A 21,562-nucleotide genomic window follows, 5' to 3' on the forward strand; every position below is an offset into this window, starting at 1 on the left:
CGCCTGCCACAGCAAGCCACACGGTGATAGGCTGCTCACAGGCTCCTTCCCGCCTGCCACAGCAAGCCACACGGTGATAGGCTGCTCACAGGCTCCTTCCCGCCTGCCACAGCAAGCCACACGGTGATAGGCTGCTTGCAGACTCCTTCCCGCCTGCCACAGCAAGCCACACGGTGATAGGCCGCTCACAGACTCCTTCCCGCCTGCCACAGCAAGCCACACGGTGATAGGCTGCTCACAGACTCCTTCCCGCCTGCCACAGCAAGCCACACGGTGATAGGCCGCTCACAGGCTCCTTCCCGCCTGCCACAGCAAGCCACACGGTGATAGGCCGCTCACAGACTCCTTCCCGCCTGCCACAGCAAGCCACACGGTGATAGGCTGCTCACAGACTCCTTCCCGCCTGCCACAGCAAGCCACACGGTGATAGGCCGCTCACAGGCTCCTTCCCGCCTGCCACAGCAAGCCACACGGTGATAGGCTGCTCGCAGGCTCCTTCCCGCCTGCCACAGCAAGCCACACGGTGATAGGCCGCTCACAGACTCCTTCCCGCCTGCCACAGCAAGCCACAAGGTGATAGGCTGCTTGCAGACTCCTTCCCGCCTGCCACAGCAAGCCACACGGTGATAGGCCGCTCACAGACTCCTTCCCGCCTGCCACAGCAAGCCACACGGTGATAGGCCGCTCACAGACTCCTTCCCGCCTGCCACAGCAAGCCACAAGGTGATAGGCTGCTTGCAGACTCCTTCCCGCCTGCCACAGCAAGCCACACGGTGATAGGCTGCTCACAGACTCCTTCCCGCCTGCCACAGCAAGCCACACGGTGATAGGCCGCTCACAGACTCCTTCCCGCCTGCCACAGCAAGCCACACGGTGATAGGCCGCTCACAGGCTCCTTCCCGCCTGCCACAGCAAGCCACACGGTGATAGGCTGCTCACAGGCTCCTTCCCGCCTGCCACAGCAAGCCACACAGTGATAGGCCGCTCACAGACTCCTTCCCGCCTGCCACAGCAAGCCACAAGGTGATAGGCTGCTTGCAGACTCCTTCCCGCCTGCCACAGCAAGCCACACGGTGATAGGCCGCTCACAGACTCCTTCCCGCCTGCCACAGCAAGCCACACGGTGATAGGCTGCTCACAGACTCCTTCCCGCCTGCCACAGCAAGCCACACGGTGATAGGCTGCTCACAGACTCCTTCCCGCCTGCCACAGCAAGCCACAAGGTGATAGGCTGCTCGCAGACTCCTTCCCGCCTGCCACAGCAAGCCACACGGTGATAGGCCGCTCCCAGACTCCTTCCCGCCTGCCACAGCAAGCCACACGGTGATAGGCCGCTCACAGACTCCTTCCCGCCTGCCACAGCAAGCCACACGGTGATAGGCTGCTCGCAGACTCCTTCCCGCCTGCCACAGCAAGCCACAAGGTGATAGGCTGCTTGCAGACTCCTTCCCGCCTGCCACAGCAAGCCACAAGGTGATAGGCCGCTCACAGACTCCTTCCCGCCTGCCACAGCAAGCCACAAGGTGATAGGCTGCTCACAGACTCCTTCCCGCCTGCCACAGCAAGCCACAAGGTGATAGGCTGCTTGCAGACTCCTTCCCGCCTGCCACAGCAAGCCACACGGTGATAGGCTGCTCGCAGACTCCTTCTCCGGCAGCGATCCAAAGGCAGGCGGTCGGTGTTGAAAATCTCACTCGCCTTCTGGGTTCACCGAGATGTCTCAGTCTTCCTTTGATGATGGACGCTTTAAACAGCGAAATGGAGTCAAACATCGGCTTGCAGTCTGTCTCGAAGTTTCTTCACATCGAGGCCGTCTGAGTACACACTCGCTTCCCGGAATCCTCTCAGAGCCAGCAAAGTGCTGGTTACTCAAACGATCTCTAAACTGTAAATAACAGGCTCTAACTGTCCCAGAAACACATTTAAGGTGAAAAACAGATGAAAAAGAAGTGAAAAAGCTACTTTCATTTGCTACCTGGAAGATGTCGACCAAGGGAGCGTTGTACGCTGACGCCATCTTGACAGGAAGTCTTAAACAGCCAACTGGAGAACAACATCCCCATCTACAATGATGCTGGAGCTCTGCATGTGACTGGTAAGGACAAGGCTTCATTCTGTGCACCCTGAGTAGAATGGCTGCCTTACAGCTCTGGTACCCCAGTTCAATTCTTTGTAGAGTCTGCAAGTCTTTCCTGTGGATGAACAGGTGGGTTACCTCCAGGTGTTGTGGCTTCTGCCACCTATCTAAAGATCTGCAAATTGGTAGGATATTTGGGCACTGTAAATTGCCCATTGTGTGTAGAGGAGTTGATGGGAATGTGGGAAGAATAAAAGTCGATTATTGCAGATAGGTGGTTGGTGGGCAGCATGGACTCAGGCAGCTGAAGGATATATTTTGATGCACCATGACTCTGAGTCATGATCAGACAGAAGTGCAGAATAAGTGTTCCATTTCGATTTTCTCCTGAGATTCCCACTATCACAGAATCACAAAACTTAGGACCAGATAATATCATTCATTATCGTACTAAAGACCTTCACACTCAAACAATGAGGCCTGACCTTACCTACTTGGTGCACATTGGAGAGGCATATCTTGCATAAAATGAAGGCCAGGATGTTGAATAAGATAAATTCTGCACAGAAGATTCTATGGAGTCCAGCAGCGGGTAAGTTCTATCCATATGGAGCCCCTTGCTCAGGTCTGGGACATCAGCTTCAGGACCTTTGAGCAGAAATGTTAATCCTCTCTTTTGGCAGATGCTCTCTATCCTGACGAGCATTTCCAATGTCTGTTTACAAGTCACATTTCCAGCATCTGCAATATTCTGATTTGTAACCACCACTTTGAACATCATGGCTGATCTGTTACCTTAATATATCTCTTGTTTCCCTCAATATCCAGAAATCTATCGAACTCTGTTTTAAGTGAATACAATGGGCCTCCACAGATCTCTGGGGTAGAGGAATCCAAGAGTTCTTAACACATTGAGTGAAGAAATTTCTCTTCATAGCCTTAAACAAGCTGTCTCATATTTTGAGATTTTGCGCATGGTTCTAGTCTCCTTAAGCTAGGTGAGACCTTCTCTCTGTTTTCTCTACTACTGAGTGCTAACAAATGTACAGTAAAACTCTGGTAATCTGCAACAAGACTATTTAGAAATCCCAATGAGTTCAGAATTCAGTTCAAGTGAAAGAAAGGAATGAGACAAAATGGGCAAGTGCACCTGTCCAAGCTTGTGTTTGCTGCTCTTCCCATCCACTCACCAGGGACCCCGGTTTCCATATTCTTTGTCCACTCGCTGTCCACTTATCAGTTACCCTGTCCCCTCACCAGTTATCCCGTCCCCACCCTCCCCATCCACTCGTCAGTTACCCTGTCCCCACCCTCCCGTCCACTCGTCAGTTACCCCGTTCCCCACCCTCCCCGTCCACTCACCAGTTACCCCGTTCCCCACCCTCCCCGTCCACTCGCCAGTTACCCCGTCCCCACCCTCCCCGTCCACTCGCCAGTTACCCTGGTCCCCTCCCCAGTTACCCCGTCCCTACCCTCCCCGTCCACTCGCCAGTTACCCCGGTTCCCACCCTCCCCGTCCACTCGTCAGTTACCCCGTTCCCCATCCTCCCCGTCCACTCACCAGTTATCCCGTCCCCATCCTCCCCATCCACTCGTCAGTTACCCCGTTCCCCACCCTCCCCGTCCACTCACCAGTTACCCCGTTCCCCACCCTCCCCGTCCACTCGTCAGTTACCCCGTCCCCACCCTCGCCGTCCACTCATCAGTTACCCTGTTCCCCATCCTCCCCGTCCACTCACCAGTTATCCCGTCCCCATCCTCCCCGTCCACTCACCAGTTATCCCGTTCCCCACCCTCCCCGTCCACTCACCAGTTACCCCATTCCCTACCCTCCCCGTCCACTCACCAGTTACCCCATTCCCCACCCTCCCCGTCCACTCGTCAGTTACCCCGTCCCCACCCTCCCTGTCCACTCGTCAGTTACCCCGTTCCCCACCCTCCCTGTCCACTCGTCAGTTACCCCGTCCCCACCCTCCCCGTCCACTCATCAGTTACCCTGTCCCCACCCTCCCTGTCCACTCGTCAGTTACCCCATTCCCCACCCTCCCCGTCCACTCGTCAGTTACCCCGTTCCCCACCCTCCCCGTCCACTCGTCAGTTACCCCGTCCCCACCCTCCCCGTCCACTCGTCAGTTACCCCGTCCCCACCCTCCCCGTCCACTCGTCAGTTACCCCGTTCCCCACCCTCCCCGTCCACTCGTCAGTTACCCCGTTCCCCACCCTCCCCGTCCACTCGTCAGTTACCCCGGTCCCCACCCTCCCCGTCCACTCGTCAGTTACCCCGTTCCCCACCCTCCCCGTCCACTCGTCAGTTACCCCGTCCCCACCCTCCCTGTCCACTCGTCAGTTACCCCGTCCCCACCCTCCCTGTCCACTCGCCAGTTACCCCGTCCCCACCCTCCCCGTCCACTCATCAGTTACCCCGTCCCCACCCTCCCTGTCCACTCGTCAGTTACCCCGTCCCCACCCTCCCCGTGCACTCACTGGGGACTGCTGTCCACTCACGCTGCTTGCTCCCCAGGGCTTCCACACTCTGTCCAGTTACCAAAGCCTCGGGTCCACCGTTCTCTTGCACTTCTCGAGGCCCCGTTCTTGTGTACTCTTTTAAGTCACCTGAGTCTGTTTACTGTGCTCCTTTCAAAGTCACCTTGGTTCTGTTTCTCATGCTCCCATTAAACTTACCTGAAGCTTGTTTCCCATGTTCCCTTTGGGCCCACTTTAAAATAATAATTCTGGTATGTAACATTTCTTTAAAATCACCTGCCAATCTGACATCACCAAGGTCTCAAGTGTGCCGGATTACGGATTTTTTTCTGCGAGTTGTTTGTTTACTCTGTATCTAACCAGTGCAGTACCTGCTCAGATAGTGTTCAGCACTGGCTGTGTGAGGTGTGAGGTCAGGCACAGTAAAGGCTGATTTATACTTGTGCATACGGGCTACGCCGTAGCCTACGCAAGTGGCCTAGGCTGTTGTGAGCATTTATATTTGTGCATCGGTGTGTTTGCATCACTCTACAATTCACCGCCAAAAGGCTAGTTGGCGATGGGGTTTTTATGCCACTGTGTTGAGTTTCTTCCTGTACTTCGAACAATGGCGATTGAAATAGCGCATCGTGTTGGAGTTGGAGCTCATGTTGAGCTAAGAATGCTCTACTCACGTTCTTCTCTCTTCTCTCTCAATTCTGAAATGGCGGAGAAGAAGAAGCAACCGGAAATGCGTAGGAGGAAATGCGATGCTACCAAGCAGACCAATCACAGTTGTGGTCTGCGTTGCCTCGACGCGTAGTTACATTTTTGGAGAGGTGCGCCTTAGGCTACGGCATAGGGTTCTGCGTAGAGTACAGCGTAGGGTACGCGTCTACGCCGTACCTACGGTGTACATTTGGCGCAGAAGTATAAATTGGGCTTAATCCTACACCACTTGAGGATCTATTTTGACCATTCGTGTCAGAGAATCAGGTTTAGGCTAGATGTAAGGGAGCTGCCCTCTGGTGGGTTGAAATGAGTAAAACACGTTACTTAAGTAGCAAAGAAGGATGTGCATATGTTTAAATCAATCCCTGAATGCTGACTACAGCATCTTCATTTTCTTCCATAAGAATTCTGATCAAACCCTATTTGTTCAAGTAGGATATTGAAGCCAGGGAAAATCTGAAATACAGAAAGAAAATGCTTCAAACCCGCAGTAGTCTGTGTGTCTTTGAGAGAAAACTTCTGAGGCCAATGCCTTTATCAGGTGTGCAGCAGTGCCTGATGAAAGTTAATTAATCCAGAAAATTACTTTTGTTATTATCTCATACAATGCTGTCTGGTCTGCTGAATATTTCCAGTGTTCCCTGTTACTTTCACAAGACTGTTTTCTCCCTGTCACTTTCACTGGGCTGCTGTAGAATTTGCATAGTGACACTCTGTGTACAGGGGTCTCTGGTGAATTTTGGAAGTGACCCTCTGTGTACCGGGGTTCCTGGTGAATTTGCATAGTGACACTCTGTGTACAGGGGTCTCTGGTGAATTTGCATAGTGACCCTCTGCGTACAGGGGTTCCTGGTGAATTTGTAGAGTGATGCTCTGTGTACAGGGCTCCCTGGTGAATTTCTATAGAGACGCTCTGTGTACAGGTCCAAATAACTTTTTCACTGACTGTTAGAATTTGTCTGGGGGCACCCTGTCTACAGGGGTCCCTGGTGAATTTGTATAGTGACAATCTGTGTACGGGGGTCTCTGGTGAATTTGTAGTGTGACTCTGTGTGTACAGATGTCCCTGGTTAATTTGTCTGGTGACACCCTGTGTACAGGGGTCCCTGGTGAATTTGTGTAGTGACACTGTGTGCAGGTCCAAATCACTCTTTCACTAACTGTTAGAATTTGCATGGTGACGCGTGTGAATTTTTTTTTAGCCGTTGGAACGGACTTTGTTTTCACTCTTCTTTTTAGGCCAAATCTGGAGGAGTTTCGATTCTTATAGATAGTACACTTTCCTTTGTCCAACATAAAGTAATGTCTGACACTAATGGACGTTTTGTTATAGTTTCAGGAAAACTAGATAATAAATTTGCCAATGTGTATGCCCCAAATGTAGGTGATCCAGGATTCTTTGAGCGTTCTTTTCGTTTTTACCAGATCTGAATCTTTATTCTTTGGTGATGGGAGGAGATTTTAACTGTTGACTAGACCCAATTTTAGACCGATCATCTTCTAGACCAGCATCTCTTAATAAATCAGCTTTGTTTATTCAATCCTTTTTATTGAAGTGTGATATAGTTGATGTTTGGCATTTTTTACATCCTTTAGATAGGGAGTATTCATTTTTCCCATGTTCATCATACATATGCCAGGATTGATTATGTTTTATTGATAGTCAAATGATTTCATCAGTTCGTTCCTGTGAATATAAAGAGATTGCTGTTTCAGATCATCCTGTTATATTTCTATCTTTAAAACTCCCTGGTCTTCTTCAAACCAAAAGATTTTGGTGTTTTAATACAACTTTGTTATCTGATAAGGAATTTTAAAAATTTCTAGAGAAGCATATTATTTTGTTTTTTGAAGAGAATAAAAAGGAGGAGACATCTAATCTTATTGTATGGGATACTTTCAAGGCCTATATTAGAGGACAAATTATTTCTTATACTGCGAGTGTTAAGAATAAAACTAATAAAGAAAGAATTGAATTAGCCAATCAATTGAAACAATTAGATCAAAAATATGCTATAGCTCCAGAGCCTGTTTTATATAAAAGACGTGTTGAAGTTAAAATTAAATATGATAAATATGACCTTCTGTTAACATATCCAATTGAAACTCAGCTTCTTAAAGATAAAACTGAATTTTACATTCATGGAGATAAATCAAGCAAAGCATTGGCCAACCAATTAAAAACTTCTGTAGTTAAACGACAAAATAAAGAAATTTGCAAAACTAAGGGTGATAGGACAACTGATGACTCTGAAATAAATGATACCTTTATAGAACTCTATTCTAAACTTTATAATTCTGATTCCCCTAAAGATAATACTGTAATGAATAATTTTCTAGATTAATTATATCCGTGCACCCTCTGCAAATAATTGCAAACAGATAGATCAACCCATTTCTTATGAGGAAATCGCTGAGGCTATACGTTCATTACACTCGTGGAAGGCTCTGGGTCCAAATGTATTTTCTGGAGAATTTTATTAGGCTTTTTCTTCATTAATTATACCGCAATTACATTTAGTCTTTTTGGATTCTTTCAAATTGGGTAGTTTGCCTCAAGCTTTTTATGAAGCTTCTATTTCGCTTATCCTGAAAGAGAGCAAGGACCCAACTGAATGCTCTTCATATAGGCCAATTTCATTACTCAATGTTGATACTAAAATTAGTTCTAAAGTTCTTTCTCGTAGGATTGAAAATATTTTACCTTCTATTATTTCTGATGATCAGACTGGATTTATTAAAAACTGACATTCCCATGTTAATATACATTGTGTATGAAATGTTATTTATCTCCTTCTCAGGAGATATCGGAATGTGTGATATCCTTAGATGCTGAGAAGGCCTTCGATCGGGTTGAATGGAATTATTTATTTAAATCCTTAGAAAAATTTAATTTTGGACCAGATTTTATTCAATGGATTAAATTACTTTATTTATCTCCTGCTCAAGTTCTTACTAATTTTCAAAATTCCAAACCATTTAAACTTTACCACGGAACTAGACAAGGCTGTTCGTTGAGTCCTTTGCTTTTTGATTTAGCTTTAGAACCCCTAGCCATTGCTTTTCGAGAACCTAATGACATCTGTGGTATTTTAAGGAGAGGTATCACCCACAAAATCTCGCTTTACACTGATGCTTTTTATCTCTAATGTTGAGACCTTGTTACCTTGCGTACTTTCTTTACTCTCCCGTTTTAGCCAGTTTTCAGGATATAAATTAAATCTACATAAGAGTGAATTATTTCCTTTAAATAATTTGGTATCAATTAATACTAATCTTCTTTTTAAAATTGTAAGGAATCAATTTACTTATTTGGGTGTAACAATCACTGAGAATTACAAACACCTGTTTAAAGAAAACTTTCTTACTTTATTGAACCATGTAAAAAAGATATTAAATCTCTTACTAGCTCTTCTTTCAGTTAGCCCTGATGAAGGGTCTCCGCCCGAAATGTCGACTGTACCTCTTCCTAGAGATGCTGCCTGGCCTGCTGCATTCACCAGCAACTTTTATGTGTGTTGCTTGAAATTCCAGCATCTGCAGATTACTTCGTGTTTGCGATATTACATTGATCACCTCTTTCAATATCGTTGATTGGACAAATTAATTCTATTAAAATAAATATTCTACCTAAATTTATATATCTTTTTCAGGCTTTACCCGTTTTTATTCCTAAATCGTCTTTTGACTCTCTTGAATCTATTTTATCCTCCTATATATGGAAAAATAAACGTCCTCATTTAAATAAAGTTCATCTTCAAAAACCTAAGAAGTCTGGATGATTAGCCTTACCTAATTTTAGGTTTTATTACTGGGCAGTTAATATACAAAATCCTATGTTTCGGCTATATAATATTAATTGTGTAGACTGTCCGGTATGGGTTTCTTTAGAAGCTAACTCTGCTAATAAATTTTCTATTGTTTCTCTTCTTGGATCCTCACTTCCTTTATTTGTAAGTAAACTAACTGATAATCTAATAGGTAAACCTACTCTGAGGATCTGGATACAATTTAGAAAACATTTTTTTAAATTGAGATTTTCTCTTTCTAGTCCCATTTATTCTAATTTTTTTTAAACCCTCCATGACTGATTTAGTTTTTAAAGAATAGGACAGGTTGGGTATTAAATGTTTTTGGGATTTGTTTATTGGAGGAAATCTTTTTTCATTTGAGCAATTGTCAGCTAAATATAGCTTACCCAAAACTCACTTTTTTAGATATCTACAAATCAGAGACTTTGTAAGATCTCAATTATGCACATTTCCTATAAACTCAGATAAGAACTTACTAGACGTAATTTTTAATTTGACACCTTTTCATAATGGTTCAATATTTAATATTTATGGTATGTTACTGGAGACGAGGAATGTTCTTTTAAACAAAATTAAGAATCTCTGGGAATAAGACTTACAGACATCATGCTTGAATTTACAGACATCAATATCTGAGGAAACTTGGAATGAGATTTTTAAACTGGTTAATACTTCATCGATATGTGCTCGCCATTCCCTCATACAATTTAAGGTGGTACACAGAGTCCATATGACTAAAGATAAGCTATCTTGTTTTTATTCCGATATATCTCTCTACTGTGATAGATGCAATAATGGAGAAGCTTTATTAATTCATATGTTTTGGACTTGTCCATGTCTTGAAAAATATTGGAAGGAAGTTTTTCAAACTTTTTCTTTACTTTTCAAAGTCAATTTTAAGCCGAATCCTCTGACGGCCCTACTCAGTATTGTTGCAGGGCAAGATATCAAGCTGAAAACATCTGACTTGCATATTTTGGCCTTTAGCTCTCTTATAGCTAGGAGGGCACTTTTGTTTAAATGGAAAGATGTTTTTCCTCCTACTAATGCTCAATGGTTATGCGATGTTATGTCTTGCTTAGATTTAGAGAAGATTCGTTGTTCAATTTCTGAATCTTGTCAAGAATTTCAAACATTGTGGGGACCCTTTCTGAATTATTTTCCAAACTTTCAAAGCTCTCAATTCATTGTTTAAATTTAGATGTTGGTTATTATTAATTTTTATCATATGAGAATGTATTTTGCCCTTGTTTCTCCTTAATAAACAGCTTCGGTCCTGGTAGGGGTTAGACTCATTTTTTGTAATAAATTAGTATATTTCAATATAACTATTGATTAACCTAATATGGGGTAATAAGATTTTTATTATGAATAATAATGTAATTGGTAGTTTTTTCTTATCTTTTTTGACCATTTACATATACTTTCTTGTACTCTGTATTCTTCTATGTAAAAACTAACAAAAATATTGAAAAGAATTTGTCTGGGAGCACTGTGTACAGGAGTCTATGGTGAATTTATATAGTGATACTCTGTGTAAAGGGGTCTCTGGTGAATTTGTGGAGTGACCCTCTGTGTTCAGCGGTCCTTGGTGAATTTCTGAAGTGACATCTGTGCACAGGGCTCCCTGGTGAATTTGTATAGTGACACTTGCTTTACAAGTCCAAATAACTTTTTCACTCACTGTTAGAATTTGTCTTGATGTACTCTGTGTACATGGGTCCATGGTGAATTTGTATAGTGGTACTCTGTGTACAGGGGTCTCTGGTGAATTTGTGGAGTGACTCTATGTGTACAGGGGTCCCTGGTGAATTTGTATAGTGATACTCTGTGTACAGGGGTCTCTGGTGAATTTGTGGAGTGACTCTATGTGTACAGGGGTCCCTGGTGAATTTGTATAGTGATACTCTGTGTACAGGGGTCTCTGGTGAATTTGTGGAGTGACTCTATGTGTACAGGGGTCCCTGGTGAATATGTCTGGTGGCACTCTGTGTATAGGGGTCCCTGGTGAATTTGTATAGTGACACTGTGTACAGGGGTCCCTGGTGAAATTGTATAGTGACCCTCTGTGTACAGCAGTCCCTGGTGAAATTCTGAAGTGACCCTCTGTGTACCCAGCTCCCTGGTGAATCTGCAGAGTGATACTGTGTACAAGGGTCCAAGGTGAATTTGTATAGTGATACTCTGTGTACAGGGTCTCTGGTGAACATGTGCAGTGACTGCATGTATACAGGTGTCCCTGGTGAATACGTCTTGTGGCAGTCTGTGTATAGGGGTCCCTGGTGAATTTGTCATGTGATAATATGTGTACAGGGGTCCCTGGTGAATTCTCTGTGCAGTGGTTCCTGGTGTATTAGAAGAGTGACACTCTATGTAGAGGGGTCCCTGGGGAATTTATACAGTGACACTCTGTGTACAGCGGTCCCTGATGAATTTGTGAAGTGACCCACTGTGTACTGGGCTCCCTGGGGAATTTGTAGAGTGATGCTCTGTGTACAGGGGACACTGGTGAATTTGTGGAGTAAATCTATGTGTACAGGGGTTTCTGGTGAATTTGTATAGTGATACTATGTGTACAGGGGACACTGGTGAATTTGTAGAGTGACACTCTGTTTACAGGGATCCTTAGTGAATTTGTAGAGTGATGTTCTGTGTACAGGTCCAAATCACTTTTTAACTGTCTCTTAGAATTTGTCTGGGGGCACCCTGTGTACAGGGTCTCTGGTGAATTTGTATAGTGACAATCAGGGTACAGAGGTCGTTGTTGAATTTGTTTACTGACACTCTGTGTACAGGTCCAAATCACTCTTCCACTGACTAGTAGAATTTGTGTAGTGATGCTCTGTGTACAGGTGTCCCTCGTGAATTTGTATACTGACACTCTGTGTACAGGCGTCCCTCATGAATCTGCAGAGTGACACTGCGTACAGGCATCCCTCATTAATTTGTAGAGTGACACTCTGGTGATTTTGTAGTCTGACACTCTGTACAGGACTCCCTGGTGAATTTTTATAGTGACGCTCTGTGTACAGGTCCAGATAACTTTTTCACTGACTGTTAGAATTTGTCTTGGGCTACTCTGTGTACATGGGTTCCTTGTGAATTTGTATAGTGATAGTCTGTGTACAGGTGTCCATGGTGTACTTGTATAGTGATAGTCTGTGTACAGGTGTCCATGGTGAATTTGTATAGTGATAGTCTGTGTACAGGTGTCCATGGTGAATTTGTATAGTGATAGTCTGTGTACAGGTGTCCATGGTGAATTTGTATAGTGATAGTCTGTGTACAGGTGTCCATGGTGTATTTGTATAGTGACCCTCTGTAGAGGGGTCCCTGATGAATTTGTATAGTGACAATTTGGGTACAGGTGTCGCTGGTGAATTTGTTTACTGATACTCTGTTTACAGGTCCAAATCACTCTTTCACTGACTAGTAGAATTTGTGTAGTGATGCTCTGTGTACAGGTGTCCCTCGTGAATTTGTATACTGACATTCTGTATACAGGCATCCATGGTAAATTTGTATAATGATACTCTGTGTACAGGGGACACTGGTGAATTTGTATTGTGACACTCTGTGTACAGGGGACACTGGTAAATTTGTGAAGTGACCCTCTGTGTACAGGGGTCCCTGGTGAATTTGTATAGTGATAGTCTGTGTACAGCAGTCCCTGGTGAATTTGTGAAGTGACCCTCTGTGTACACGGCTCCCTGGGGAATTTGTAGAGTGACACTCTGTGTACAGGGGTTGCTGTTGAATATGTCTGGTGTCAGTCTGTGTACAGGGCTCCCTGGTGAATTTCTAGAGTGACACTCTGTACAGGGCTCTCTGGTGAGTTTGTAGAGTGTCGCTCTGTGTGCAGGGGTCCCTAGTGAAGTTGTAAAGTGACGCTCTGTGTACAGGTCGTGATAACTTTTGCACTGACTGTTAGAATTTGTCTGGGTGCACTCTGTGTACAGGTGTCTCTGATGAATTTGTGGAGTGACTGTATCTGTACAGGGGTCCCTCATGAATATGTCTGGTGGCAGTCTGTGTGTAGTGGTCCCTCATGAATTTGTAGAGTGACACTCTGTGTATAGGGGTTCCTGGTGAATTTGTATAGTGACGCACTGTGTACAGGCGACCATCGTGAATTTGTAGAGTGACACTCTCTGTACAGGGGTCCCTGGTGTATTCGTATAATGACACTCTGTGTTAAGGTGCAAATCACTTTTTCACTGACTGTTAAAATTTGTGCCAAGGGGTCCATGGTGAATTTGTGGAACGACTCTATGTGTACCTGGGTCCCTGGTGAATTTGTCTAGTGACACTCCGTGTACAGGGGTCCGTGGTGAATATGTAGTGTGACACTCTGTGTACAGGAGTCCCTGGGGAATTTGTAGAGTCAATCTATGTGTACAAGGGTCTCTGGTGAATATATCTGGTGGCATTCTGCGTATGGGGGCCCTGGTGAATTTGTCTAGTGACACTCTGTGTACAGGGGTCCCTGGTGAATTTGTAGAGTCACTCTACGTGTACAGGGGTCTCTGGTGAATATGTCTGGTGGCACTCTGCGTATGGGGGCCCTGGTGAATTTGTGGAGTGATACAGTGTGCACAGAGGTCCCTCGTGAAGTTGTATTGTAACACTCCGTATACAGGGTTCTCTGTTGAATTTTATAGTGACACTGTGTGCAGGTGTTCCTGGTGAATTTCTATAGTGACACTCTGTACAGGGGTCTCTGGTGAATTTGTAGAGTGACACTCTGTGTACAGGTCCAAATCAGTTTTTCACTGACTGTTACAATTTGTATAGTGACACTCTATGTACAAGTGTCCCTCGTGACTTTGTATATGACACTCTGTGTCCAAGGGTCCCTGGTGAATTTGTATGGTGTCACTCTGTTTACAGGGGTCTCTGGTGAATTTGTATAATGACCCTCTGTGTACAGGGGTCTCTGGTGAATTTGTAGAGTGACGCTCTGTGTGCAGGGCTCACGGTTTAATTTGTAGAGTACTGGCGTCCCTGGTGAATTTCTATGGTGACACTGTGTGTCCAGGGTCCCAAGTGAATTTGTATAGGGAAACTCTGTGTACCAGGGTCTCTGGTGAATTTGTATAGTGACACTCCGTATACAGGGGTCCTTCGTGACTTTGTATATGATACTCTGTGTCCAAGGGTCTATGGTGAATTTGTATAGCGACACTCTGTGTACAGGGGTGCCTCGTGAATTTGTAGTGTGACACTATGTATACAGGGTTTTCTGGTAAATTTGTATAGTGCCACTCTGTGTGCAGGGGTGCCTCGTGAATTTGTATAGTGACACTCTGTGTACAGATGTCCCTGGTGAATTTGTAGTATGACACTGTGTGTACAGGGTTGTCTGGTGAATATGTATAGTGACATTCTGTGTACAGGGGTCCCTGCTGAATTTGTGGAGTGACATTCAGTGTACAAGGGGTCCCAGGTGAATTTGTATAGTGACACTCTGTGCACAGGTGTCCCTGGTGAATTTGTAGTGTGACATTCTGTGTACAGGGTTGTCTGGTGAATATGTAGAGTGACACTCTATGTACAAGGGTCTGTGGTGAATTTGTCGTGTGACTCTCTGTGTAAAGGGTTGTTTGGTGAATTTGTATAGTGACACTGTGTACAAGGGTCCTTGGTGAATTTGTAGAGTGACACTCTGTGTACAGGGGTCCTGGGTGAATTTGTAGAGTGACACTCTGTGTACGAGGGTTTATGGTGAATTTGTAGTGTGACACTCTGTGTACAGGGTTGTTTGGTGAATTTGTATAGTGACACTGCGTACAGGGTTGTTTGGTGAATTTGTATAGTGACACTCTGTGTACAGGGGTGCCTCGTGAATTTGTAGTGTGACACTATGTATACAGGGTTTTCTGGTGAATTTGTATAGTGACACTCTGTGTACAGATGTCCCTGGTGAATTTGTAGTATGACACTGTGTGTACAGGGTTGTCTGGTGAATATGTATAGTGACATTCTGTGTACAGGGGTCCCTGCTGAATTTGTGGAGTGACATTCAGTGTACAAGGGGTCCCAGGTGAATTTGTATAGTGACACTCTGTGCACAGGTGTCCCTGGTGAATTTGTAGTGTGACATTCTGTGTACAGGGTTGTCTGGTGAATATGTAGAGTGACACTCTATGTACAAGGGTCTGTGGTGAATTTGTCGTGTGACTCTCTGTGTAAAGGGTTGTTTGGTGAATTTGTATAGTGACACTGTGTACAAGGGTCCTTGGTGAATTTGTATAGTGACACTCTGTGTACAGGGGTCCATGGTGAATTTGTAGAGTGCCACTTTGTATATAAGGGTCCATGGTGAATTTGTAGTATGCCTCTCTGTGTACAGGGTTGTTTGGTGAATTTGTATAGTGACACTCCATGTACAGGGTTGTTTGGTGAATTTGTATAGTGACACTCCATGTACAGGGGTCTGTGGTGAATGTATAGAGTGACACTCTGTGGACAGGGGTCCGTGGTGAATTTGTATAGTGACACTCTCTGTGCAGGGTTCTTTGGTGAATTTGTATAGTGACACTCTGTTTACAAGGGTCCGTGGTGAATTCGTATAGTGACACTCTGTGGGCAGGGTTCTTTGGTGAATTTGTAGAGTGACACTCTGTGTACAGGGGTCCTGGGTGAATTTGTAGAGTGACACTCTGTGTACGAGGGTTTATGGTGAATTTGTAGAGTGACACTCTGTGTACAGGGGTCCTGGGTGAATTTGTAGAGTGACACTCTGTGTACGAGGGTTTATGGTGAATTTGTAGTGTGACACTCTGTGTACAGGGTTGTTTGGTGAATTTGTATAGTGACACTGCGTACAGGGTTGTTTGGTGAATTTGTAGAGTGACACTCTGTGTACGAGGGTTTATGGTGAACTTGTAGTGTGATTCTCTGTGTACAGGGGTCCTTGGTGAATTTGTATAGTGACACTCTGTGTACAGGGGTCTGTGGTGAATTTGTAGAGTGACACTCTGTATACAAGGGTCCGTGGTGAATTTGTAGTGTGACTCTCTGTGTACAGGGTTGTTTGGTGAATTTGTATAGTGACACTCTGTGTACAGGGGTCCTTGGTGAATTTGTATAGCGACACTCTGTGTACAGAGGTCCGTGGTGAATTTGTAGTGTGACTTTCTGTGTACAGGAGTCCGTGGTGAATTTGTATAGTGACACTCTGTGTACAGTGGTCCTTGGTGAATTTGTAGAGTGACACTCTGTGTACGAGGGTTTATGGTGAATTTGTAGAGTGACACTCTGTGTACAAAGGTTTATGGTGAATTTGTAGAGTGACACTCTGTGTACGAGGGTTTATGGTGAATTTGTATAGTGACACTCTGTGTACAGGGTTGTTTGGTGAATTTGTATAGTGACACTGTGTACAGGGTTGTTTGGTGAATTTTTAGTGCCACTCTGTATACAAGGGTCTGTGGTGAATTTGTAGAGTGACTCACTGTGTACAGGGTTGTTTGGTGAATTTGTAGTGTGACTCTTTGTGTACAGGGTTGTTTGGTGAATTTGTATAGTGACTCTCTGTGTACAGGGTTGTTTGGTGAATTTGTATAGTGACACTCTGTGTACAGGTCCAAATCACTCTGTTCCTTGTTTTGCCCAGGGGCCCATCCTGATGAAGTGGAGGGGGAGGTTTGCGGTGAAGTTGAACATCAGCAATGAGGAGGCAAAGGACTGGTTCATTGAGCAGGTGCGCAGCCTACAGAGGAGAATGAAGATCAAGTATATCAGTCTGGAAGTTGGAGTGGGAAGCCCCTACATGGGACAGGCATGCCATCATTCCTGCCGGCTGTGTGGAGATGAATACATCAACCAGTTCGCACTGCTGGCAGAGGAGCTGGGAAATGCAACAATTATATCAGCTGCTACTAGGTATGTTAGACCAGAGACCGAGAATATACAAGAATGGGACACAGTTTAACCAGAATTATGGTTATAGAATGAGTGTAGTCGTGTCTGATAATTTAAACTAGGGTGGGACATACAATAGTATCGTGGAGTGTGTTGTAGAACTGAGAGATCTAAGGATACAGCAAACATAGTACATTGAAAGTGGAGACACAGGTCAAAAGGGTTGTGAAGAAGGTGTTTGGCACTCTTAACTTTGTCGGTCTGGGCATTGAACACAGGGGTCACAGACATGTTAAAATTGTACTAGTCATTGGTGAGGCCACACGGTGTTTTGTGGGTAGTTCTGGTATCAGTTTATTGGAAAGATGTCATTAAACTGGAAAGGATGCAGAAAAGATTTTGGAGAATATTATCAGAACTGGAGAGCTCGAGTTATAAGGGCAGCCTGGGCTTGAATTATAAGGAAATGCTTGAACATTTTTCCATGGAGCTAAGGAGGCTGAGTGTTGACCTTACAGAAGTTTATAAAACCATGAGGGGTGTATATAAGGTGAATGTCACAGTTTTTTCCCCCACAGGATAGAGGAGTCTAAAACTGGAGGGCACGAGAAAGAAAAGATTTAAGAGGTCATCAGGGCATGCTTTTCACACAGTCCATGATGGGTATGTGGAAGTTATAGAGGTGGTGCAATTACAATGTTTAAAATACATTTATACATGTACAGTACATGAATAGAAATGCTTTAGAGGAGAATAGCCCAAACACAAGCAAGGAAGAAGGTACAGGAGCTTCAGGATTCACATCACCAAGTTCAGGAACAGTTACTACCCCTCAACCATCAGGCTCCTTAAACGAAGGGGATAACTTCACTCAATGTCGCTCGCCCCATTATTGAAATGTTCCCACAACCTATGGTTTCACTTTTAAGGACTTTTCATCTCATGTGCTCAATACTGATTGCTTAGTTATTTATTATTATTCTTTCTTTATTTGCACAGTTTATTGACTTTTGCTCACTGGTTGCACCAGTTGATTCGGTCTTCATTGATTCTGTTATGGTTATTGGATGTATTGAATGTGCCCACAAGAGAATAATTGTCAGTGTTGTACCATTGTGTCAATGGTAATAAATGTATTTTGAACTTTGATCGGGACTAGCTCAGCAGGGTAAGTGGGCTAATGGACTGTGTCTGTGCTCTGTCATTGATTATATGGGCCTACTCTTACGAGTAGTCTGGAATGAGGGTCGACAACAAGCAGGACTAGCGCTAAGGGTAACACAAACAGGGAACTGAGACTATGATTAACCCAAATTGCAACTTGGAGTGATTGAAACAAGGGAGTGTGAACTGAAAGTAACTGTGTTGTTCTCAGTTAACGTAATGCAGAGAGAGTAACTGGATTGATGTAGATGGTTGCCTGTACTGGAGCAGTGTGACTGTAGCTAAGTGTATCTACACTGAGTGTCTAAGAATAAACAGACTGCAGTCTGAGTGAAACTTGAACTGCAAGGAGTGTAACATGGGCTGAGGAGTGTGAAGAGGGTGCACTGGGAGCTGGGCACTACTGACCAAGAATAAACTGGAGGAGAGGGTGGGGATCAGAGAGAATTGGGACTGGACAAAGAGTTACCAGAGAAATGGAAGGCTCAGAATCCAAATCTGGCACAGCACTTTAGATGGAGACTGTCACATAAGAGGACTACACCACATTGTCTTCCAGTCACTGCTAATGAAAGTCATGTGAAGGTAAATATTGTCCACTGAAAAGAAGGGTGTGCTTTTCCATAGTGCCTTGCTGCTCCTCACAGATGGTTTACCATGGATGGTGAGTTCACAAAGGGAAGATAATAAATGTAACAGCCATCTGTAATACAGTACTCTTTTGCAAATAACATTGGGAAAATTGGTTTTCATTCTGGATTTGATTGAGATACTAGCTGGGATGCTAAGAGATCTCTACTACTGAGACCATATACAAGTCAGTTCTCCATAATGTATCAATGTAATCTCCCATTCAATATTCCTCTATGCGAATCTCTCCTGCTGTGCCCTCGTGTGTATAGCAGCCTTCACCCAGTAATTCCATATCTCTCTCCCTCTATTTCCCTCTGCAGCAGTACAATTCCTCATTTCCAATGTAACTCACAGAATAAAACTTTCTTCTGCTATAGCTATGCATATCTAATAATAAGATCTTAACGTTTGCAGCACTGTCTCTCATCCAGTGTGCAGCAACCATTTCCATTTAGGATCGTTTCTATCACCCCTTATCACCACATGTGTAGCATTCTGTCTCTACCCCCTCCTTTTATCTTTTGAGACTCTGTCCTTCCGCTCCATTTCTTTCTTTTGCTAGTAACCCTCAACTTTTATTCACTCAGACCATTTACGCAGCAGTCCTCCTCTCTGCTCCCGGCCTGCCCTTTGGTCCCAGCCCGTGCCCCCCCCCACACACACTGGGTCCCGCACGCCCCCCCCGCCCCCCCGCACTCTGGGACCTGCACGCCCCCCCCGCCCCCCTGCACTCTGGGTCCCACACGCCCCCCCTCGCACTCTGGGTCCTGGCATCGCCCCTGCCCCCCAACCCCACTCCGGGTCCCGGCCCCCCACCCCACTCTGTGTCCCGGCCACCCCCCCCCCCGCCCCCGGCACTCCGGGTCCCAGCCCGCACCTACTCCTGCCCCCTTAAATTGTCATGTAATGTAACACAATTTCATTTTAGGTTGATTTAATTAAAGATGTGACAGGGTTGCTCATTTAATGCTTCTGTCTTGTGTACTCTAGGTCTGCTCACTTGCCAATGTTTGTTCGAATGGTACCTCGACTGTCTGACTGGAGTTATGCAGGATTAAAGGGCCTCATTCCCTCTGTCCTTCACTACAGTTTGCTGGGATACAGTTTCTTTATTCCAGATGCAGTAGGTAATGTAACAGTGATATGTGATGTGTTCTTGACAGATGCTTTGTTCATTCTCTCCCTCATAATGCCGTTCTCCACTCGCCATTCTCCTCCCAGTCCCTCCATCTTCTCCACATTCTCCCTACCCATCCCCAATTCTCCCTACTCTCTTATCACTGTCTCCACATTCTCCACTCCCTCACCGCTGTCCTCGTGTTCCCCCCGCTCCCTCACCGCTGCCCCCGCATTCCTCCGGCTCCCTCACCGCTGCCCCCGCGTTCCCCCCCACTCCCTCACCGCTATCCCCGCGTTCCCCCGCTCCCTCACCGCTGTTCCCGCGTTCCCCTGCTCCATTATCACTGTGTTCACATTCTCCCCTACTCTTCTCCCATTCTCCTTATTCTCTCTTATCACTGTCTCCACATACTCCACTCTTTCCCTCTTTCTTCATTAGCCATCCTCATCACTCTCCAGAATATCTTCCCACCATTGCAATTCAAAATATTGCTACTTCTCTGCCATTTGGAGAAATGAACACATCCATTAAAAACTACAGCTTCACTTGATATAAACAAAACCTACCCTCTTAATTCTTGATCAAGAGTGGCAAAATTTGGTTATAAATAAAGATATCCAGACAGCTACAGCACAGGCTAGGAACCATTTAGGATGGTTGCATCCTCTAAACCGTCCCATCAAGTGCTCTCAGTACAGCAACAGTATAGATTATGCATGGAGTAGAAATTCCTCCATATAGCTGAAAGGTTCCCCCCCACCCCCGAGTCTTTTCTTTAAATAGAACGAATAATTTCATTACTTCACATTAAGCAAAGATCTGTCATTCTACTTTGTGGATTCAATAGTTTTCTGGTTTGTTATTGGTAACTTGACCAATTTTCTGTATATCTTTCAGAGGTTGTAACTTCCCCTCCTGATATTGTCTGTCACAGTGATGTTGGGATGCATTCCTACTGCCAAAGCTCTGCTCCACTACAGAAATTAGTTATATGTTTGGAATTGCTCTAATTCTGGACTTTCTGACCTTCAAATTCCCATTCCTTTATCACTTTGTATCACAGAATAGTGGGTCTGGTCACACAAAATGCTGGAGGAACTCATCTAGTCGAGCTTTCCTGGAGGGGAAAAAACAATCGATGTTTGGGCCTAGGCCCTTCATTAGGACTGGAAAGAAAGAGGACAGGTGGGGGAGTACAAGCTGGCAGGTAATTGGTGGGATGAGGGGGAAGGTGGCAGATCCGGGTAGGGGGCATGAAGTAAAAAGCTGGGAGGTGATAGGTGATAGTGGTAAAGGGCTGAAGGAGGAATAGAGGAAAGGACAGTGGACCATGAAAGAAAGGGAAGGGAAGAAGGAGGGGTACCAGAGGGAAGAGATGGGCAGGTAAGGAAAAGAAAAGCATTGAGAGGGGAGCCAGAATGGGGAAAGGAAAAGGAAAGAAGGGGAAGGTGATAGAAGTTAAAGAAATCAATGTTTATGCCATTTGTTTGGAGACTTCCAGTCCTCGTGTAGTCTCAGCCCAAAACGTCAAATGTGTATTCCCCTCTGCGGATGCTGCCTGACTTGCAAGTACCTCCAACATTTTGTGTGTGTTGCTCAAGATTTCCAGCATCTGCAGAATCTCTCGAGTTTATGATATGTGACAAACACAGAAACTGGCCGTCTCAGCCCACCTCAGTACTGATTGTAGTGCCT

The 21,562-nt window shown here is 45.1% G+C and overlaps 1 protein-coding gene across 1 annotated transcript in view; it reads left to right on the top strand.

Annotated features, from left to right (window-relative positions):
* Positions 1-21,562, top strand: part of si:ch211-236l14.4 (SITS-binding protein) — a 187,794-nt gene that overhangs the window by 118,989 nt on the left and 47,243 nt on the right. Inside the window, exons 6-7 of the mRNA XM_063062262.1 lie at positions 16,703-16,971; positions 19,738-19,874. Coding sequence (XP_062918332.1) covers positions 16,703-16,971; positions 19,738-19,874 — 406 coding nt within the window. The remainder of the gene's footprint in view (positions 1-16,702; positions 16,972-19,737; positions 19,875-21,562) is intronic.

This window comes from Mobula hypostoma, chromosome 11 (assembly GCF_963921235.1).
Source record: "Mobula hypostoma chromosome 11, sMobHyp1.1, whole genome shotgun sequence".
Taxonomy (NCBI): Eukaryota; Metazoa; Chordata; class Chondrichthyes; order Myliobatiformes; family Myliobatidae; genus Mobula; species Mobula hypostoma.